At 45.1% G+C, this 18,804-nt stretch overlaps 1 protein-coding gene across 2 annotated transcripts; it reads left to right on the top strand.

Moving 5' to 3' along the window:
* Positions 1-20: 20 nt before the first annotated feature.
* On the top strand, positions 21-16,109 carry PPP1R7 (protein phosphatase 1 regulatory subunit 7). 2 transcript variants are annotated; one of them, XM_030279825.4, is made up of 11 exons: positions 21-162; positions 788-865; positions 1,033-1,155; positions 5,201-5,256; positions 6,211-6,276; positions 6,905-7,035; positions 7,892-8,054; positions 11,156-11,272; positions 12,517-12,621; positions 13,460-13,546; positions 15,727-16,107. In XM_030279825.4, exons 4-11 carry the CDS (start codon positions 5,224-5,226, stop codon positions 15,901-15,903), a joined length of 879 nt encoding a protein of 292 aa, XP_030135685.1. In that variant the 5' UTR covers positions 21-162; positions 788-865; positions 1,033-1,155; positions 5,201-5,223; the 3' UTR covers positions 15,904-16,107.
* The last annotated feature ends 2,695 nt before the right edge of the window (positions 16,110-18,804 follow it).

Below are 18,804 nucleotides of genomic sequence, written 5' to 3'. Positions count from 1 at the left end.
GCCTCCTGGGCGCGCCGGCTGCGGGCGATTGGCTGCGGCGCGGCGGCAGCGGCGCGCTGTGATTGGGCGCGGCGGCGGCGGAGGCGGTTTCCGGAAGGGGCGGTGGGAGGAGGAGCGTTATGGCGGCGGAGAGCGGAGCGGGGCCGCAGGAGATGATGGAGGGTGAGAGCCCGCCGGGGCTGCTGCGGGGCTGCGGGGTCGGGGCGGCGCGGCCGGCTGCTCCAGCGCCGCCTCCGGGCCGTACGGCTGCCAGCTGCGCGCTGGGCCGGGGGTTGTTGGCCCTCCGGAGTCGTGCAGCCGCCGCGTGTCCAGCCCGAGGCCAGTGGCCGGGCCCTGCCGGGCCGGTGTCATCGCACGGCGGGTGCCCGTGGGCTCCGTGTGCCGCAGGGAGAAGGAGCGGGGTTCTGGAGATAACCGTGACGTGAAAAGTATAGATAAGCAGAAAGAAACCTTCTGGATGGCGCTGGTTTTCCTCAGTCCCCTGGTGTAAGGAGAGGAAAGACTGAGGAGGGGGCGAGGAGCGAGGAGCTTCTTCTGGTCCAGGCTCAGGGTGGCCACCACTCGGTAAACATGAAGGGACCTGACAGGTTGTTCTGGGGAGGTTGCTCTTATCTGCGAGGATTTTTTTATCGATGCCTTCACTTCGTGTCATTGGTACTATTGTACATGATACTGATTTTTTTTAATATATATTCTAAAAGCTCTTAAAATGTAATCGTTCTAATTCCATCTCCGTAATCTTTGGAATTGCACTTCATTGATCTAAGAAATTTCCTTTTTCCTCCAGTCTTCTTCCCAGATTGTTGGTTTTAGGAAGATGTGAGGGGAGGAAAAAGTGCATCCAAAATCAAAGTAGAAACAAGGGGTAAGAGGCCTTTTATTTAAGACTAAACCTTTCATTTAGTTAACTTAGGATTTCTACTAACTGCCTAGTCGTTTATGTGAATCCTGGTTATTTTATCTGCTTGCTACTCCTGCCCTGTGCCCCTCTGCTGGGAAAAGCCTAACTCTGCCGTTCTGTGTCTTGTGCAGTTGATAAGAGGATCGAGTCGGAGGAGTCGGGGGACGAGGAGGGGAGGAAGCAGGCGGTTCGCTTGGTGACAGAGCTGAGCCAGCAGAGCCTGCGGGATGAGCAGAACGGCGAGAACTCCGCAGGTACCGTGGCAGCCTCAGCACTGCCTCCAGCAGCCCCGGCCGCGTGTGCACAGCCTGCAGCAGCCCCCTGTGCTCCCGCTGCCTGGGTAGTCATGGGAACCTGCCCTAGAGCCACCTCCCTGAACGTTCAATAAATTTGTAGTTATCCTTGCTAGAATAAAGTTGCCTGTTTTTTATGGAACTGCTAGTATTAGACCTTTGATTTTTCTTTTTTGCCTTGTTTATTTGCCCATCCGTGTTTCTCTTTGAAATACTCGATATCAAAATCTGAAGCGTCTTTATTCATGTTTTCCTTTTATGGAAATTTAGAAATTTTATGTGGGACGATGTTGGACATTTTCATTAGAAGTTATCATGAGGAGCTTTTCATAATTCTACCTTGTTTATGTGGGGGGGTTTTTTTGCCTAAAGAATTGCCAGGTTCCTCTGGAAGGCAACCAAGGCTATTTCCAGATGGATTGAAGGAACCTGTCCCTTTTGTTTTAATTTAAAAGTTCTAAGACATCTCAAAATTATATCTTTAAATCCTATTGGGTTTAAGCTTTTCCTGCTGATCTTACTGTTTGTACTAGAACATGGGGTAGAAATACTGACAGGCTTTAAAGCCTGTGGGTGTTTGATGGAAGGGTTTACAGTGGCTTGCATGGAACTTGTCAGAGCAGGTCCACTTCTGCAGACCCTGTGTGGTGATTGAGCCCAGCTTTTGGTGCAGTCTGAAGTGTAACATCATTATTTTCACAGAGATGTCCACATTGTTATTATTGGGATACTGGAAGGGAAATAATGAAAGAAATTTTAGTTCTTACAGTGGATCCCTGTTCGTCTTAACCTTGCACATTGGGATTTGCCAAAGCATTTTCCAAACAAGTAAATTGTTACTAGAAGTTTAAATCTCTTCTCATAACTAAATGCACTCTATATAGATCTAATTTGCTGTTGATAATTTAACCCCCCCAAATATTAATAAAGAAATGCTCTTCCATTCTTCATGGCTTTGCAAACTGTGCATCCCAAGCACTGTGCAGTTGATGGAACCATGCAGATCAGACAGAGCTGTCCTTTGCATGCCTGGAATCCTGAGTGTTTGCTCAGCTGCCATGATTTAGCTGTGTGTTGGAGGTTGTATTTTGCACACTGTTCCCCTGGGAGTTCTATGAAAGGAGGTACAGAAGTGATGTACTCTCACTCTAGTGAAAGCAAGAAAAGCACATTCAGATTTGTTTGCTGAATTACATTTGTGTACTGTTTAATATAATGACTGCATTGTTACCTTTTCCAAACTGTAAGCATTCAGAAAAGTAGGGCAGGAACCAAGCAGAGGAATAATTTCTGAACATTCGAGATAGTTTCCACAGCCAGCTTTGAATTTCTCAGCTGAAAGGAAAATGATGAGTTTTCCACATTTTTTCACAGAAGATCTTAAGTAGCTTGAACAGCTGAAATTTCAAATTCATCATTTAGCTAATTCTCTGAGGAATAGAGCCTCTGGTTAGAAATCATATAACTGAGCTATTTATAATATTCTTCATGCATATGCACTTAAAAAGTGTAGTTAGGCTTTTTGTTGATTGAAATGCTTGTGGTACTGTGAACTTACATAACTCAGTAATGACTGTTCCCGCTGTGGAATTTGGGTTTTCACAGTGGTGGATTTTTTTCCACCTCTGCAAAGACATGTGGCTTGCAGGTATAGGTTACACAAAAATTCACTTAGGAAACTGCACTGACAGAGTGATGGGATTTTTTCCGTTGAGAAGTGTGGAGTAAAGCAATTTGCAAGGGAAATTACAGTCCTGGCTGTAAAGTGCTTGTAGGAGGGTCAGTTTAGAGGCTTTTTATTTCCAGTCACTTCATAAATAAAATGACATATGACTGTAAATTTGCTAGAACCATTTTTCTTTTCTCTTTCCTTTTTTTTTTGTTTTTTTTTTTGTTGTTTTTCTGCTCTTGAGAGAAAATGTATTTTAACATTTTCCTACCAATACTGATTTGCAGCTGGTACCAGACACACATCTCCCTCAAGCTGCTGTGTGCTTTATACACGGTGCATAGACTTCATGACAGTTGGCTTTAGTACACAACAGCACTGCCTGCGTGTTCAGATTTAAATTTCTATTATTTTACTGAATTCAGTGTGTATCCTGTGTGATTTGGTTTCGCAGCTTTGGATTTGAATGCTGTTTTCCACACTGGCTATCATGAGCAGTCTCTCAAAGCCATATGTCAAAATTAAGAGGAGCCCCAGAACAAAGTATTTAACACATTACCTAAATAAAGTGTTTATAAATTAAAATATTCAAGCTTCATAGCCAAATGAAGTAATTTTTTTTTTTTTACTTGAATGGGGTTTTTTGCTGAAGATTTTTTTCTTTACCAAGTGCGTAATTTGCTTTACTGTTGGACAGCTTTAAAGTCTCAAAGGACTTGAAACTCAAAAAGTTCCTTCACCATGAACACTAAGTTACTGCCAGTATGACTCAATACCAGGGGCATAATTTGGATTTTTTTGTGTGATATCTCAAACAACTGTTGTTCCAAAGCTGAGCACTGTTCCTGTGGGCTATAAATTCTGCAAAGCTGCTTGTTTGGCTTGGAGCACTTCTCTCTGAATCTCTGCATCCATGAAACAGGTCAAAGAGGTACAGTCTTGATAGCAGCAGGGTGGAGTATCTCACTCTACTGAAGTGCAGAGCTCCTGATATGGAACTAAAATAATAAAAAGCAGGTGTTGCTCACTGCTAATTGCTGACAGGCACATGTATGTGTGTTAATTTTTGGTGGCATTTCTATCTTGCTGTTCAACATCCCCAAGACTACCAGCTCATTTTGCATTCCCAAAATATAATTTATGTTTCCTGCTATTTTGTGCTATTAAAAAAAAAAAAAAAAGGATTGCTTTTTCATCTTAACTTCTGTGAATCACTCAGTGAGTCTCTTTCCTGTTTAAATGTCCAGGCAAGAGTAACAGCCCAAATACAGGAAGGTCAGTGATGATCTGTGGACCACCAAACCCTTGGAGTTCGATGGTGGCATTAAAAATGGTGATGCTGGTACTGTTTGTGCCTGCACTACTACTTACAAGGGCAAGCATTAGCAGGAGAAACACTCATTAAATAGGAACTCTTGACATTTTACCATTCTGGGCTGTGAAAATAGTCACTGCTACTGGGTTAAGGGAATGAGCTTGCATACATGCAGGAGTTAGTGCAAAGCCCTTGAGATGTGACTGTAATTAAAGTTGCTTGAGTTTTTGGTAGCACTCAGAGAAGCTTTGCACATGAATTAGAAAAATCTTCCAAATTGTGTTGTGTCAGTTTTGCAAAGCTGAATCAGACTTTGTTTTTCTTCAGAAATTGATGTAACCAGCAAGCCATCTCCAACAAATGGGAATGGGCATGAATTATTCAGCATGAATTCTCCAGTAAATCTCCCTCCCTCATGTGCTGTGGTAAAAGCACAGCAAATGCTGGGGTGTTTTCCAGAGCTGTAAAAGCATTTCCCAAGGAAATTCATGCAGTGGGATAAACAGTGTTGTCTGGCATAGTAGAGTTCAGACAAACAAAGGAAGGGAGATCCATACAAAAGCATTCACAACAGTGCCATAAAGTGGCAGTGCTAATTAAAAAAACCCTAAAGAGTGGATTGTTGAGATGCTTGGTCATTCCTGGTCATCTCGCCAGACAGTTAGGATTCCTTCTTGGCAAGGTTTTATTATGTTTTCAGAGGAGCACAGACACTTGGATGGGGTAGGTGTGAAGGAAAGGCATCCTGCCCACCCTTGAGCCTGGAGTTTCCAGCAGCCACACAGGCAGGTTGGGCAAGGTGCTGATGTGTGTGTGTTTTACAGCTGAGCATGAAATCCTGCTGTAAAGAAAGTTTTTTTTTTTCCGTAACGAGCTCTTGTGGTTTTAATGAAGCAGAATGTCTGAACTGTGCCTCTCATATGTTTCTCCTCCTGAGGAGCATTTGCTCTCTGGATGTTGGCTGTTATCCTGCCTTTGGCTGTCTGGTACAGGACCTCGTAATGTGTTTGCTTCTCCTGCAGGAGAAGCAGAGACACCAGTGGACATGGAGACCATTAGCCTGGACCCAGAGGCTGAGGTAAAGGCAGATTTTTGTCCTTACGGGCTTTATTCAGCAGGAGACAAAGGTAGGCAAAGGCAAGTATTGAAACCCAATTCAAAGATCTAATTCCTCTGAAGGTGCTGGCTACTGTGATCCTCCTCAGAACTGATTCAGAGCCTTTAGACTAGCAGTAGAGATGTTCTATTTTTCATCACTAGCCAAAATGTTTCATTAGTACTTTAGAATTTTAAATTTAAGCATAGATGCACTGGAAGTGTGTCTGTGCTGCAAGAGGTCCTGCTGGGCTGGGAGCTTCAGGGAGTCTGTTCAGTGAGCTGTAAGCTGCTGTGAGCCCTGTGGTTTGGAGCAGGCACAGTGACTTACCCAGCCCAGTGCCTTGGCATCAGCAACCCTGTGAGCCCGTTAGCAGCAGAGGCTTTGAGCTGGGTGGGAAGTGCTCTGTTTCTCTTTGACTTTCAAAACTGGAGCATCTGGGGCTGAACAGCACAGATGGGAAGTGCACAGCTGATTGCCAGTGCAGAATTAGCATTCACAAAACCACTTGTTTTTCAAACTGTCAGTGACTCGTGCTCATCTGAGGCTTGGAACTGGAAATTGCAACTTGTGTTCTGGTTAAGCCCTAGAAATGTTGGTAAGAGAACTTTACGCAAAACTTTTATGCAAGAATTTTTCCATCTCAGTAGATTTCTGAAGCTTTCTAATTTTGGTAATGCCCAGACTCAGGAGAGGGCTGTTGCATTATATGCAGTTGACATTTTGCATTTGCAGTTGCCAAGTTCAGGCCATGTGTCTCAGTTGTGGTGGTAAAATCATGTGCCAAACCCATTTTACAAATGCTCTTGGAGGGGAAGTTTTAATGAGCTACACATTTTGTAAGACTATGATCTCCATAGAACAAAGTACCAGGTTGATCTTTAAAGACCAGATTTGTTTTGAAACAACTGCTAAATCCCTCCATTTCTCTTTAAGGATGTTGACTTGAATCATTTCCGAATTGGGAAGATTGAAGGATTTGAGGTGCTCAAAAAAGTGAAGGTAACAGTCCTGGGGAATAGAGAATGCCTCTTGGAACTGGGGGTTTTGTAGATCTAACCTGTAAGATGACAGAGAATCTCTTCTTGTCTGAGATTTTAGTGAGTTGCTTCATTTTTAGCTGAAAAAGGTGGTTTTACCTATTTGTCAAGTAGTAATATTTTGGGATTCTGCAAGTGTGTTTTGGAAGTGGATGAGAGAGCATCAGGGCACATCCTGGACTAGCACAGCAGACTGAACACAGAATGACCTGGATGGTAAAGTCCTCAAAGCAAACCCAGTTAGAACATGTTGCTTAAGGCCTTCTCCAGTTAAGCTTTTGAGTATTTCCAAGGATGGAGATTATGTAGCCTCTCTGAGCTGCTGTTACTGTATCTGACCCTTGTGGTGGAAAAATTTCCTTCTGTAGAATTGGAGTATGCCAAGAAAATATTGTATTAAAAGAACAAAACAAACAAAACCCAACAAAACAAACAAAACCCAACAAACCACTAACAACCCAACAAATTCCCAGCAAAACTTCATGTGGAAACCCTCACAAACATCTTTTTGTCTGTAAGCACAAAGGCATTACATGCAATCCTTCATTGCCATTTTTCTGTTTCTTTCTAAACTTTTCCTCAACAATTAGACTCTGTGTCTCCGTCAGAATTTGATTAAGCACATTGAGAACCTGGAGCAATTGCAGACCCTGCGGGAGCTGGATCTCTATGACAATCAAATTCGGAAGATTGAGAACTTGGAGTCTCTGGTGGAGCTTGAGTGAGTCCAGGGGAATCGCCAGGATTAGGCTGGGGGTGATTTGCTACTCACTGTGTTACTCATACTGTACTTATTCCAGTGTTTATCACCCAAGCCTCTCTCAGAATTTATTTTGGTGCTTTATTGGTATTTAATCTGTGCCGTACGCAAGTTTCATTGTCCTGAAGCTGCCCAGGGACAGGCAGCTTGAAATGAAACCTGTGCTGTGTAAGGCAGTGAGAATGCCTGGTGGTTGTAGCTTCCACACAGGTGTGGGTGCTCTCAGGCCCCCTTTGCTCTTGCAGTGAGAGCTCTGTGTAACAGGTGTTTATTCTGTTTATTCCTGCAAAAATGACAAGAGATTTCAGATAAGGTTATTTTCTTTTGAAGAGTGTTAGGGAAGAAGTAGTACCCTTCCAGGTTTCTGAGTTTCTGGTATTTGCCTGGATCACTCTGGAGGTACATTACAAAAATGTTCCCCCTGGGACGGGACTGGCCCATTTCTCACCATCACAACTGCTTCCTGCCAGGGGAGTCCTTGACATGGTCCTGTCAGAGGCAGATCTTGTAGGCAGGTACCTTTCCCAAGGAAAACGCAGATTGGCTTCCTCCCAGCATGGCAGCTCCATGGCTGGGCAAAATAATGTCTGTCTTCTGCATGTGGCAGATGATTTCTTTCTTTCCAAACACACTGCGGAAGTATTTTGAAAGTTTTATTTGTTGTATTTTTTGATAAAAAGAAATTGCATTCATTACTTTAGCTTCAAGGCCTAGCAAAGGCTTGATCTCTGCAGACAGGGAGATTCCCCACCAATTTACAAGTGCCTCTTTCAGAATCATCCATGCTTGATGAGACCTTTGGTTTGTTTTACCTCAGGGTCCTGGACATCTCCTTTAATGTTCTGCGACACATTGAAGGACTGGATCGGCTTACCCAGCTTAAAAAGCTCTTCCTTGTCAACAACAAAATCAGCAAAATTGAGAATTTGAGCAACTTGCAGATGCTACAGATGTTAGAGTTGGGGTCCAATCGAATTCGGGTAGGTTTGTTCTGAGAGACGTTGGCTGGAGAGTTTTCAGCTCTGTGGTGTGATTCTGGCATTTTCTGCAAGGGCACTGCATTGACTTTGATTTGCAGTTTTGTTGGCTTTTACTGTTCCGGTCACTCCCTGTGCTTATTGCTGTGCATGCTGCAGCCTTTCATTCTGCATTAGTGCCTAGCTACTAAATCACCATTTGTGAATTTTTGTCTTTAATGAACTCGTATATCCCCTGTGTGTTTCCTTTTGCAGGTGATGGTTTCTTCCTGCTAGGGAGCCAAGCCTATCAAAACTAGCAGTGTTTTCTCTTACCTTTCTACACACTGGTGCTGAGTCCATGAAACCTATTGAAAACAAAATGAGTTTGATTTGCGTGTGCAATTGAAAGCCTGCTATGGTAGTCAATCTTGTTTAGGCAAATTTTTTTTCTTGAGGCTTTGCTCTGGAATGCCTTTAAAACCTAAAACTTGGTACTGTAGTGCTGATTGCTTTGGGGTTTTATTGTGCAGATTGTGACTCTTTCAATTTAAAATCTGTGCCACTTAAGGGAGAGCAGTTATGAGTAGTCTCTCCTGTCCCTAAGGTATGATTCACTGTATTTGCTTGGTTCATAAGAGAACTGGTCAGACAGATGACACAAAAGACTTGCAACATGCAAAATAAGCTCTTTTTTTTAAAGCTTTTAAAATTACATGCTGTTTAGAAAATACTGATTGAAGATGACTGCATTTCAGTCAATGTGGTGTAAGTTGTTGCTGCCCATTTTTAGTGTCTGAGAAATGACTTATACTAAAAGATTACAAAAAGATCTGTTTGTCCTCTTTGTTTCAGGACTTTTGGAAGAACACTTGTCTTTGTAGAAAATGAGGAAACTTCAGCTATTAAAAACAGCCTTCTAAAGCAGAAATGTGTGCTGCCTTTTTGAAGAGGAAAAAATTTTGGTTTCCTCCTAAAGCCAGACTGGACTGAATTGTTTTCCAGGAATTTCTGCTTTGGAAATTAAATTATTTAGGGGGATAATCTAGAAATTATTTAGGGGGATAAATCTAGAGTGTGAGAACATCAGCCAGGTCAGAGGAAGAATTAGGAACCTTAGAGTTTGCCTAGGATGGGGGAACAGGAGTTAAGGAGAGAAGCAGAGCCGGCTCAGCACACTGATCCTTACATTAAGAAGCTGGGTTAAGCAAAGCTGTATTGTATTCTGTATCTAAGCATCATTATCATCTGGGGCAAAAAAAAAAAAATCAAGCTAGAATTGATACGTAGGCAGTACGTTGTCAATAATGTTGTCAAGCCAAGGAATATATTTTTAACAATGAGGTTAGATTTATTTCATGTGTTTTCTCAGTGTTGAGCCTGAGCATATTAACAGAACGAACAAACAAACAAAAAAAAACTTAAATTGTCACTGTGTGGGTAACACAAGCTTCTTAAATTATTTTATTTTTAATGTTTTTTTTCTGTTTGTCTGTTAATTCTATTCTGACATCTTCAAGCAGCAGTGTTCTATGCTTCTAATTGCTTTATTGGGGTGAGTAACCTGTGAGTTGGCTTGGCACAAAGAAATGTCGTGCTGCCTGAGGGTACCTAGAACTCCTGGACTGGTTTTCTGTGGGTGTAGGGTGCCTTGGCTGTGTGTTTCACAGCTGGACATACCCTTAACTCTTTGGGGCACAAGCCTGTGGACTCTGCAGGCAGTGTTCTTGGCTCTAAGGTGCCTGATTGACTTCTTCCTTGTGTATTAAAGCTGCTGCAGCAGGGCTTTATGTAGAATTGGAGTATGCCAAGAAAATATTTTGTTGCCTACTCAAACCTCCCTTGGTGCCCTTAGCTCGGAAGCCTTCATGAATTAGCACTTCTTGCTCTGTTTCTTTTGGGGAGAAGAACTTTATGCTTGAGCTGACATATTTAATGCTTTTTTTTTCTTAAAGCTGGACTGAGGCAGCTGCAATGTAAAGCACTCCTTTATTTGTTCTCAGGTTTTTATCCCCTCATATCCATCTGTTCCATTCCTCTCCCTGCACTGAGTCATCAGTATTTCCTCCTCAGGGCTGGAGAAGTTGCTAATGAGCAACAAATCTATAATTTTTCTTGCAAGGTCAAAACAGGGGAAATCCATAATCTAGAAGGGGGGTGAATGCAAATTTGAGCTGGTTAACACTGTGTTCAGTGTTCTGGCAGTTGTGGGATAGAGGTTGAAAAGCTTCTTACCTTTCCTGAGTGTCCTTCTCCTTCCTTCTGTTAGTACGTGCACAGGTGAACACACAGAGTGATCCAGGCGGTGCTAGGACTCAGTGGCCTGGCTCCCCAGCACTACTAATTTGAGATTTTGGCAGGCAAGAAGCATGTGGAAAAGCTGAGATGTCACAGCCTGCCTGAGCACAGCAGGCACACAGCTCTGGGTGTGTCTGTGTCCATATTACTGTTTTACTGTGAGCTGAAGTCTGGTTGTAATGTCCTTGTTGCTTTTAACAGCATCTTGTTTTTTTAATTCAGAGGCTTTACCCTGCAAAATAAAAGTGTCTCCTTTTGTTTGCAGGAGCCTTTTGTAATCTTACCCTTTTTCCTTTTTTTTCCTGTTTTCACTGTTCTGTTCATGCTTTCTCCCTTCCTTTGTAATATCCTTGATGCTTACAGAAATCCTGATTTTTCTCTTCCTGAAGGCTGAGCTCGAGCTAAACTGGTACAGTGTCTGTATTCTCCCAGTAAAGTATGTATTTAAAAAGTGTACATCACTCAGACTGGTGTGGGTGTGTTCTGCCAGAAGCCAGGCTGTACAGCCAGTAGTTAAATCCAGTAACACACACACCTGTGAGACAGTTAACTTTGCTTGAGTTAACTGGCAGAGAGTTAAATGGCAGAGAAGCTGAACAACTTCCCTCTGTGTTATACAGTCACTGATGTGCAAGACTCAATTTACAAAGTCTGGTTTTCCTTCCCAGATTCTCTTTCCATTCACTAGTAACAGCTTTTTTTTTGCTTCACAAATGAGTATCTTCTACCCAGGATACACCACATGGTTCTAACGTGGCTAGAAAGTGACAGCCACATCTCCCAGGTGGAATTTTGCAGTAACACTCTCTCCTCTGCTCGTTTCACAGGTAATTGAAAACATTGACACCTTGGCTAATCTTGACAGTCTGTTCCTTGGAAAGAATAAAATTACCAAGCTCCAGAACTTGGATGCCCTGACAAACCTGACTGTGCTCAGTATACAGGTACTGGTTGTGTTCTGAAAGCCTTGAACCACCCTGTGAGATAGGATCAGTTCTTCTGAGTCACAGAATCCCAGGATGGTTTGGGTTGGAAGGAACCTTAAAGATCATCTTGCTCCACACCCCTGAAATGGGCAGGACACCTTCCACCATCCCAGGCTGTGTCCCAGGCTCCCTCAGGGATCCAAGGGCAGCCACAGCTTTTCTGTGCCAGGCCCTCACCTCCCTCACCGAGAAGAATTTCTTCCTAACATTAATTTAAACCTGCCTTCCTTCATCTTAAGGCCATTCCCCCTTGTCCTATCACTGCATACCCTTGTGAAAAATCCCTCTTCAACCTTCATGTGAGCCCCTCATTAGCAGGGCTGCAGGGTTAGAGTCCAACTCCTGTGCTGGAAGGAAGTGAATTCTCTGTGTTGTTTCTTTTTCATCCTTTAATGCTACTTGAAATTGACAGACACTGATAAAATTATAAAACAGCTATTTGATTTTTATGGAAGAAAGAACAGGAAATGAATGTAATCCCCTATTTCCTTCCTGAAACACTGTTTCCTAATGTATTACAGTAACACTGAAAGTGTTGTGCCAGGTAGTCCTTACAATGACAGTGGCTCAGTGTCGCTGCCTTCTTACTGAAGAGGCAAGAAATATGAACGAGCCTGTGCTGAGTGCAATCTGTCCTAAATGAGATTTCAAACAGCTTCTTCCTTTTTGAAAGGTGAAATAAAATATACTCAGCTAATTTCTTTCACTGAATCTCCTTCTTATCCATATGACAGTGCTTGTGCATTGTAGTATCTCTGAAAGCTGCTGACACGTCACTGACTACCTGCTGTGGTACCTGTATGTGGCATTATTCTGTAGGCCATAAAGAATTAGCTAGAGCAGAGTGCAGTGTGATTAAGGTGGTGTAACTTTCTCTCTGACCTTCCCATTTGTAAAGACTTAAAACTGAACACTGTTCATGCATAGTCCTGCTGTTTGTTAAGACACCAAGCCAAAAACTTTCAGGCTGCAACTTTTGATGGGAAGGTCAGAGTCTGATTCTTGCTGGAGACTGGGACTCCCATGGGACTTCTCGTGCATCAGTGATGCAGAGATCAAACAGCTGAGCTCCCAAGATCTGTGTGGGCCCAAGCAGACTATTTCCACTTCCCAGCCATACTTTAGAGAAATGGTTTTCCCCCCGTGAGTCACGTGGGTTTGGGTTTGTTTGGAGGGTACTAAACAGCCTGCTGCACTTGCAGAATAACCGTCTGACCAAGATTGAGGGGCTGCAGAGCTTGGTGAATTTGCGGGAGCTGTACCTGAGCCACAACGGCATCGAAGTCATCGAGGGACTGGAGAACAATGTGAGGCTTTTGCTGACTGTGCAGCACAGTTGTTTCCCTGAGCTGCTTGTGTTAGTGGCTTTTCTGGAAGTTTTTGTTCCTCAGTTTCCCCAGTTAGGTGTGGGTTCCTGAGTCTCTTGGGAGACCACAAATACCCAAGTGTTTGTTTTATGTTAAAGTATCTCGTGTGGGTAAAGATCCTCCAGATATTCTGGAGTAAGGGGAAGGGAGTTGTGGTTGGAGCAGTAGCCTGGCTGATCCTCAGCCATGGGAAGGCTCCTGGACACAGCTGCTGCAGCCTTTCATACAGCAGCTTGTAGATAACCATGAGTGCTTTTCAATAGGACAAAACTGGAGCTGGGAGTAAGAGAGGCCAGCCATGGCATGCAGATTGCCTTCCTGTCAGTGTACATGTCTGTCTTTTTGAGTGGGATGGATTTTGTGGAAGCCTGTATCATTTTCATTCTCACCCAGCAAAAGCTTTTCTAAAATTGTTGAGTTTCGTGCTGCTAAGAGTTTGTTCAGCTCTGCTGCTCAAGGGGACACTTTGGATCCGATTTTTAGTGCTCCTCTTAAGGTACTTTGAGGTAAGCTCACTTTTTGGGAGCCCTTGGCTGGCAGTTGCCATCCAGCCAGTAACTGCCTTCATTTTTGTCACATGGCTTCTGGGGGGTCAGTAGCCCAGCTTAATAGAAAACAATCTTCCTTGTTCCATGTAGGCAGCCAGAGTTGAGCTGAATGTGAGCAGCTGGCGATAACACGTCTTCTCTTGACAGCTTCCAACTCTGGGCCTGGAGAAAATGTCACAGAGAAGATGAAAGGAAATCAGATCTAATATTTTTGTGTTTGCTTTGTCTAGAACAAACTCACAATGCTGGACATTGCAGCCAACAGAATTAAGAAGATCGAGAATATCAGTCACCTAACAGAGCTGCAGGAGTTCTGGGTAAGCACAGGCCAGAGCTGTTTCCCAAAATGCCTGTGCCACAGTGAGGGAAACCCTTCTGATGGGCAGCATATGGACATGTGTGCCTTGGAGGGAGCTCTTCTAGTTCTGGTGATCAGCTTTAAGGTCTTGCCAGTCTGCATGGATAGAGTGTGTAATGGTTTTCCCTAGGGAAAGGGAAGAGCTTAAAGATTTCTTTGCCAGGTTTTGCTGAGTGGTAAGGAGCCTGTCTCTGCCTAGGAAGTGGGCCCTGCCTTCCTGCTCAGGTTGGTTATGAAACAGCCCCACATGTCCTATTTCTGTAGCTGTTCTTTCTGTGAGTGAGCATGACAGAGTACCAGGGGAAGCACAGAGCTTGTGCAGAGCTGAGTTGGTATATTTATAGTGTTATAAATATGAACAAAACAAAACCAACTTCTGGTTCCGTTCCTTTGAGGCAGATAACAGCTTAGGATTGCTTCTGTTTCTTTCTGGCACCCTGAATTGCTGAGCTCTTCGGCTTTCCTAAGTCAGGTCAGGAAATTCAGAGATGCCCTGTCCTGAAGCATCAGCACTGTGCCATGTTTGGGAGCTGTGCACAAACGTGCTCGTGTGAAAAAATGGAGAAGCAGCAGCAGATGTTCATGAGCTGGCACGTGCTTTAGCTCTTGTAGAGTCTCTGCATTCAAGGCTGAGAATAAGAGCTGTGCTGTATAATCATTTGGAGTTATTTAAACTCTTGGGCAGATGCTGAGAGAAAAGGAGTGGAAAGCAGCTTCAAATGAAACCCAGCTGGAGTCTGGAGCCCAGGCTCCTTAGGTGGTTTTCCTCATCTTGCAGTGTGGCTGAGGAGCCAGCCAGCAGTGTTACCTGGCCATGCCTTTCTGTAAGGAGCTCTTTAAGGAGCAGGACTGAGAAGCCATTTAACTGCCCATGAAGCTTTTGGGCAGCAGAGGTGAGGCAGGCAGGGTGGCTGGTGTGGGGCCTGTCCTGATCCCATACGATTTCCTCCTGTTTTCCTCTTTGCTGTTGCTGTGCTTATAGGAGGTGTCTGCACTTGTACTGAAAGGACAGGCCAGAGCTGGACTTGGCTGGATTCCTTTGCAAAAACACCAGTGTATCCAGAGTCCTTTGTCAGAGCAGAGTACTGGCCAAGATCTGTTAGCTGAGCACAGCAAATGCCCTCCTGGCTTTGTTCCAGCCTTCCAACATTTATGTTAAAAAAACCTGACATGTTTGAAAAGGAGCAGGGCAGAATTTTCAGTGGAAACCAGTATTGTATCTACCAATTTATATTTTTTTTCACTGGCTGAACGGTTGAAGCCACATAACAATGTCCTTTAACACATTAAGTAAACAGAATTCAAAATCCTAGCTACTGTGACAGTCTTCTAGCAGTTTTCCAGTAGCATATCCCCAGTGGAGGGACTGTGATATCTGAAAGTTGAGTGACTTGGGTGAAGTAACATTGTGATGAGCTGTAGCAGAATGAGACAATCCAGTGAGGTTTTTTACATTTTATGTGAAGGTGGCATTGCTGCAGTGACTCTGTATCCAAAAGCAAAGGGTGCTGTTGTCTCAGGGTTGGACAGCATGTGTCCACCTTGCAGCTTTGCTTTCTTGTTGGACAGCTGAAGCACTCATTCCTTTGTGTGCAATTGCTGAGCCAACAATGAGGCAGGAGAAGAACCCAAATCAGGGAGTTTGGCATTTCTTCTGGAGTGTTGAAGCAGTTTTTGCAGGGAAGTTTATGTTGAGGAGAGAGGAAAACGTTGCTTTTCTTTTCAGTCTGGGACCTTTTTTAATGTTTCCTGAGAAGTCATAAAAGTAAAGATGGGTGTCACAGTAGAAATAAATTATGACATAAAGATTTCCAGCCCATAAATGCATGGTGGAGTGGGAGATGGTGCAGAGACTGGCAGACTTGCAGTCTTTCCTAGCACACTGGCTGGACTGGATCTGCTGTCTGAAGGGTGAGGCATGTGCCCAGCAGCCAGGACAGCGTGGGGGAGTTGGGTTTAGTGCTGAGGCCTGGGATGTGAGACAGGAAAGCTCAGCTCAGAGGCTCCAGGGCAAGAAGGATCTTGTAGAGAAGGTGTTGGTGAGCGGTGGTGCCTTGGCAGCAGTGACACAGCACCACAACTGCTCTCCTTCTTTTGGGGATCCCTGTGGGTGTGAACATGCCTGTGTGTGCTCTGCAGATGAATGACAACCTCGTGGAGAGCTGGAGCGACCTGGATGAGCTGAAAGGAGCCAAGAATTTGGAGACTGTATACCTGGAGAGAAACCCCCTGCAGAAGGACCCCCAGTACCGGCGCAAAATCATGCTGGCCCTCCCGACTGTGCGGCAGATCGATGCCACCTTCGTTCGATTCTGAAACTCTTGCTGCCCTCTCTCCCCAGCCCTCCTCCAAGAAATGTCCCAGCGGGGTTTTTTATCCACTCACCATTCCCCAGGTCTTCAGTACACTGACACACACAGGGCAAAAAGTCAACAAAAAGCACTGAAACCAGGTCTCGTGTACAATGCACTCATTGTTTTTGAAATGTTGTTATTATTATTATTAAATCTTAACACAAGAGCCTTCGCTGTGCCTGTGGTTTTTATTTCATAGGGGAGGTTTTACCAGAAGGTGTTTGCAGCAGACTGAAGCCATGTGAGCCACTTGCAGACCTGACACACATTCAGGTTAGGAATATCCTCACAAACATCGCCTTCAGATCAAGGCTCAGGAATGGCCTGTAAAAAGGTGAAAAAAGATCTAACCCAGGTTAGTACCCAGGTATACCTGGTGGTACAACATGGGGCTGCAGGGGGAGTAGCCTTTCTGTACTCAAGATTTAAACACAGCTACAGGCTTATGAGAGGACTGGGGACAAGCTGACGTTAATATATTAACCCAGGTAAGGGTTTGGTGGAACTTTGTTGTAGAAGTGTTTGCCATCAGAAAATCTGAATCACGTCCTGCTTCTGTGGAAGATGGCAGTGTAGTATTGCTGTTCCCTCTGCACCTGTGTTTGATCCAGGCCACTGAACTGCATCTCTCCATCTGCTGAAAAACCCTGGAAAGCACTTGCCATCAGCTGCTGTGTTTGTCCAACAGCCATCAGTCCAGGGGAACAAGGAAAACACAGGAGGGGTGCTTGAAAATGTGCTCTTGGTGGTCATTTGATTTGTTCCGATCTGACATGAATCTGTATCTTTGAAAGAGTGGGAAGAATCCCTTCTTCAGCTGGAGACTGGGCATGTTAGGTAGGACAGTGTGGCCCTGTAACATTTTAGTTGCCCTTTGTGGGCCGTGTTGCGTTTGCTCACTGGCAGCTCTGCTGTGGATTGTGATGCTGTGGAGGTGCTGTGGTGACTGGGCTTGGCTGGGGGGCCTGCACCCCACCATGTCCCTGAACTGGGAATGTGGTGAGGTGGATTTGCTTTGAGTCCCTCAGAGTGCCACGAACTCTCCCTGGGGACTGTAAAAGCAGCGTCTCAGTTACTCTGTTCCATCAGTGCTGCACCCCCATGTGGGAATCCAGGGCTTCCCTCTGGCTGCCCTGGCAGGTCTGGGACCCTGGCAGGGGTCAGGAACCCCCCTGGACAGAGCCTGAGAGACACTGTCTGTGATCTCTGTCCATGGAAAAGAGTTTTCAATCTTACAGGATGAATTACAAGCTCTGAGTGTTTGATAAGAGTAATAATTAAGTGTGACACGGGTGCAAAAGTAAAATTTTAGATTTCTAGATTAGGGGTCCAAAGGGGACAAGATGGAGGAATTGGGTGTGTCTTGTCCTTTTCCTCCTTCTTCATGCCCTCCATGTTTCACTGTGGTGTTGGCATTTTTCTATTGGTTTAGGCTGGGGACATGCTGTTCAACGTAGAGGACAGATATTGGCACATTATTGTAAATATAGTACACGTAGTTTCTAATATATAATGTTTGTACCATCCCACTGAGGGCAGAGCCCCACACGCTGCCCTGCAGGACAGAGCTGCGGCAGGGCAGCAGAACATGTTATAGATAAACAAAAATAAACAACCTTGAAACCAGCACAGACGAATTATGGCTTCTTCTTTGGCAATGGGGCAGAAAGACAGAGACTTTCTACAATCTCGGAATCACCAATACCCACAGATTCTGACACCCCCACATAGCTCCTGGGCTGGCACTGTGCCCCTTGGCTGGCAGCACCCAGCAGGTTGCAAAAACCAACAAAAACTGTGTTCTTGTAGGTGTGAGGTGAACACAGTGCTTAAATCTTCCTGGTGCCCCAAAATCCCTTGACCAGGCACCAGTCCCTCCAGGGTGCAAGGGGGAGCTGCTCCCCCTCGCTACCTCTCCATGAGTCCTACTGAGCCCTCTCCACTCAGGGCCACCCAGATCCCCACCTCCAGCTCAAACAGTGGCAGGGCCTCCTCCTGGCTGCTTGGAGGAAAGTGTTTCCAAATGGGGAAGGGGCCTGCACGCCCATCCACCCTCATCCTCCTCCTGTCCCCTGCCCCTCCTGCACAGGGAGACTGATGTTGCTCAAGAGGAGAAGCAGCCATCAACAGGAGCACCAGGGTGGCACTTCCCACTGTCTCCCCACAGGAGGAGAAGCAGCATTAGGATGGGAGGACCCCTCTGTCCTGTGCCTGCTGCCTCACATCCAGCTCTGTGGGAGGAACAAGCAGGGCAAGGTCTGGGCAGCAGCTATGGGGGTCAAAGCTGCCAGTCTGGGGCTCGTGTTGGGAGCTGTGGGAGAGAAGCAGGATGAAAAAAACCCAGTGCCTTCATCCAGCTTTTCAAGCAGTGTCTGGTCTTGTGGCCTTTTCCCCAGCACACTCCCTCTCCAGCTCCAACATGGGGCTCAGAGGTGCCTGTTGGGCTGCTGTGGGGATTGAGGATTTTTGTGGCTGTCTGCCAGGAGGGATAACCAGATGCTGCCCCAAAGGAGCAGCATGTGGTTATCCACAAACTGCCAGGCACTGTGGAGAGTTTGGGCTGGATTGCTTCCTCAGCAGAGATGCTTGTCCCTGTGCTCCAGGTGGCATAAGGGCTTCTCACTGTGTGATGGAGGGGTTTTTTGGAGTAGATCACCCCAGAGCTTTTCAGGACATGGATGTTTTTTGTTAAGGAGATTCTGTGCTTCCTGACTGATCACACACACTGGTGGACATGCCTTTGAGCTGGGTAACCCCAAAGAAAAGTCTTTACCTATAGTGACAGAGAAAAGATGCAAGAGGAGGTTGCTCCACAGCACGTATTTGGAGGAGAGGGGCACTCAGATGGGGCCTGGGTGGTGAC

The sequence above is a fragment of the Taeniopygia guttata genome, chromosome 9 (assembly GCF_048771995.1).
Source record: "Taeniopygia guttata chromosome 9, bTaeGut7.mat, whole genome shotgun sequence".
NCBI classification, from domain to species: Eukaryota; Metazoa; Chordata; class Aves; order Passeriformes; family Estrildidae; genus Taeniopygia; species Taeniopygia guttata.
The sequence above is the reverse complement of the archived record's forward strand: the minus strand, read 5'-3'. Positions and strand labels throughout refer to the sequence as shown.

Excerpts from the sequence above, each read along its gene's own strand:
- PPP1R7 (XM_030279825.4), top strand. The coding sequence starts at position 5,224 with ATGGAGACCATTAGCCTGGACCCAGAGGCTGAG. Across the intron at positions 5,257-6,210 it reads GCCTGGACCCAGAGGCTGAG|GATGTTGACTTGAATCATTT; the intron begins GTAAAGGCAGAT and ends TTTCTCTTTAAG. Across the intron at positions 13,547-15,726 it reads CAGAGCTGCAGGAGTTCTGG|ATGAATGACAACCTCGTGGA; the intron begins GTAAGCACAGGC and ends TGTGCTCTGCAG.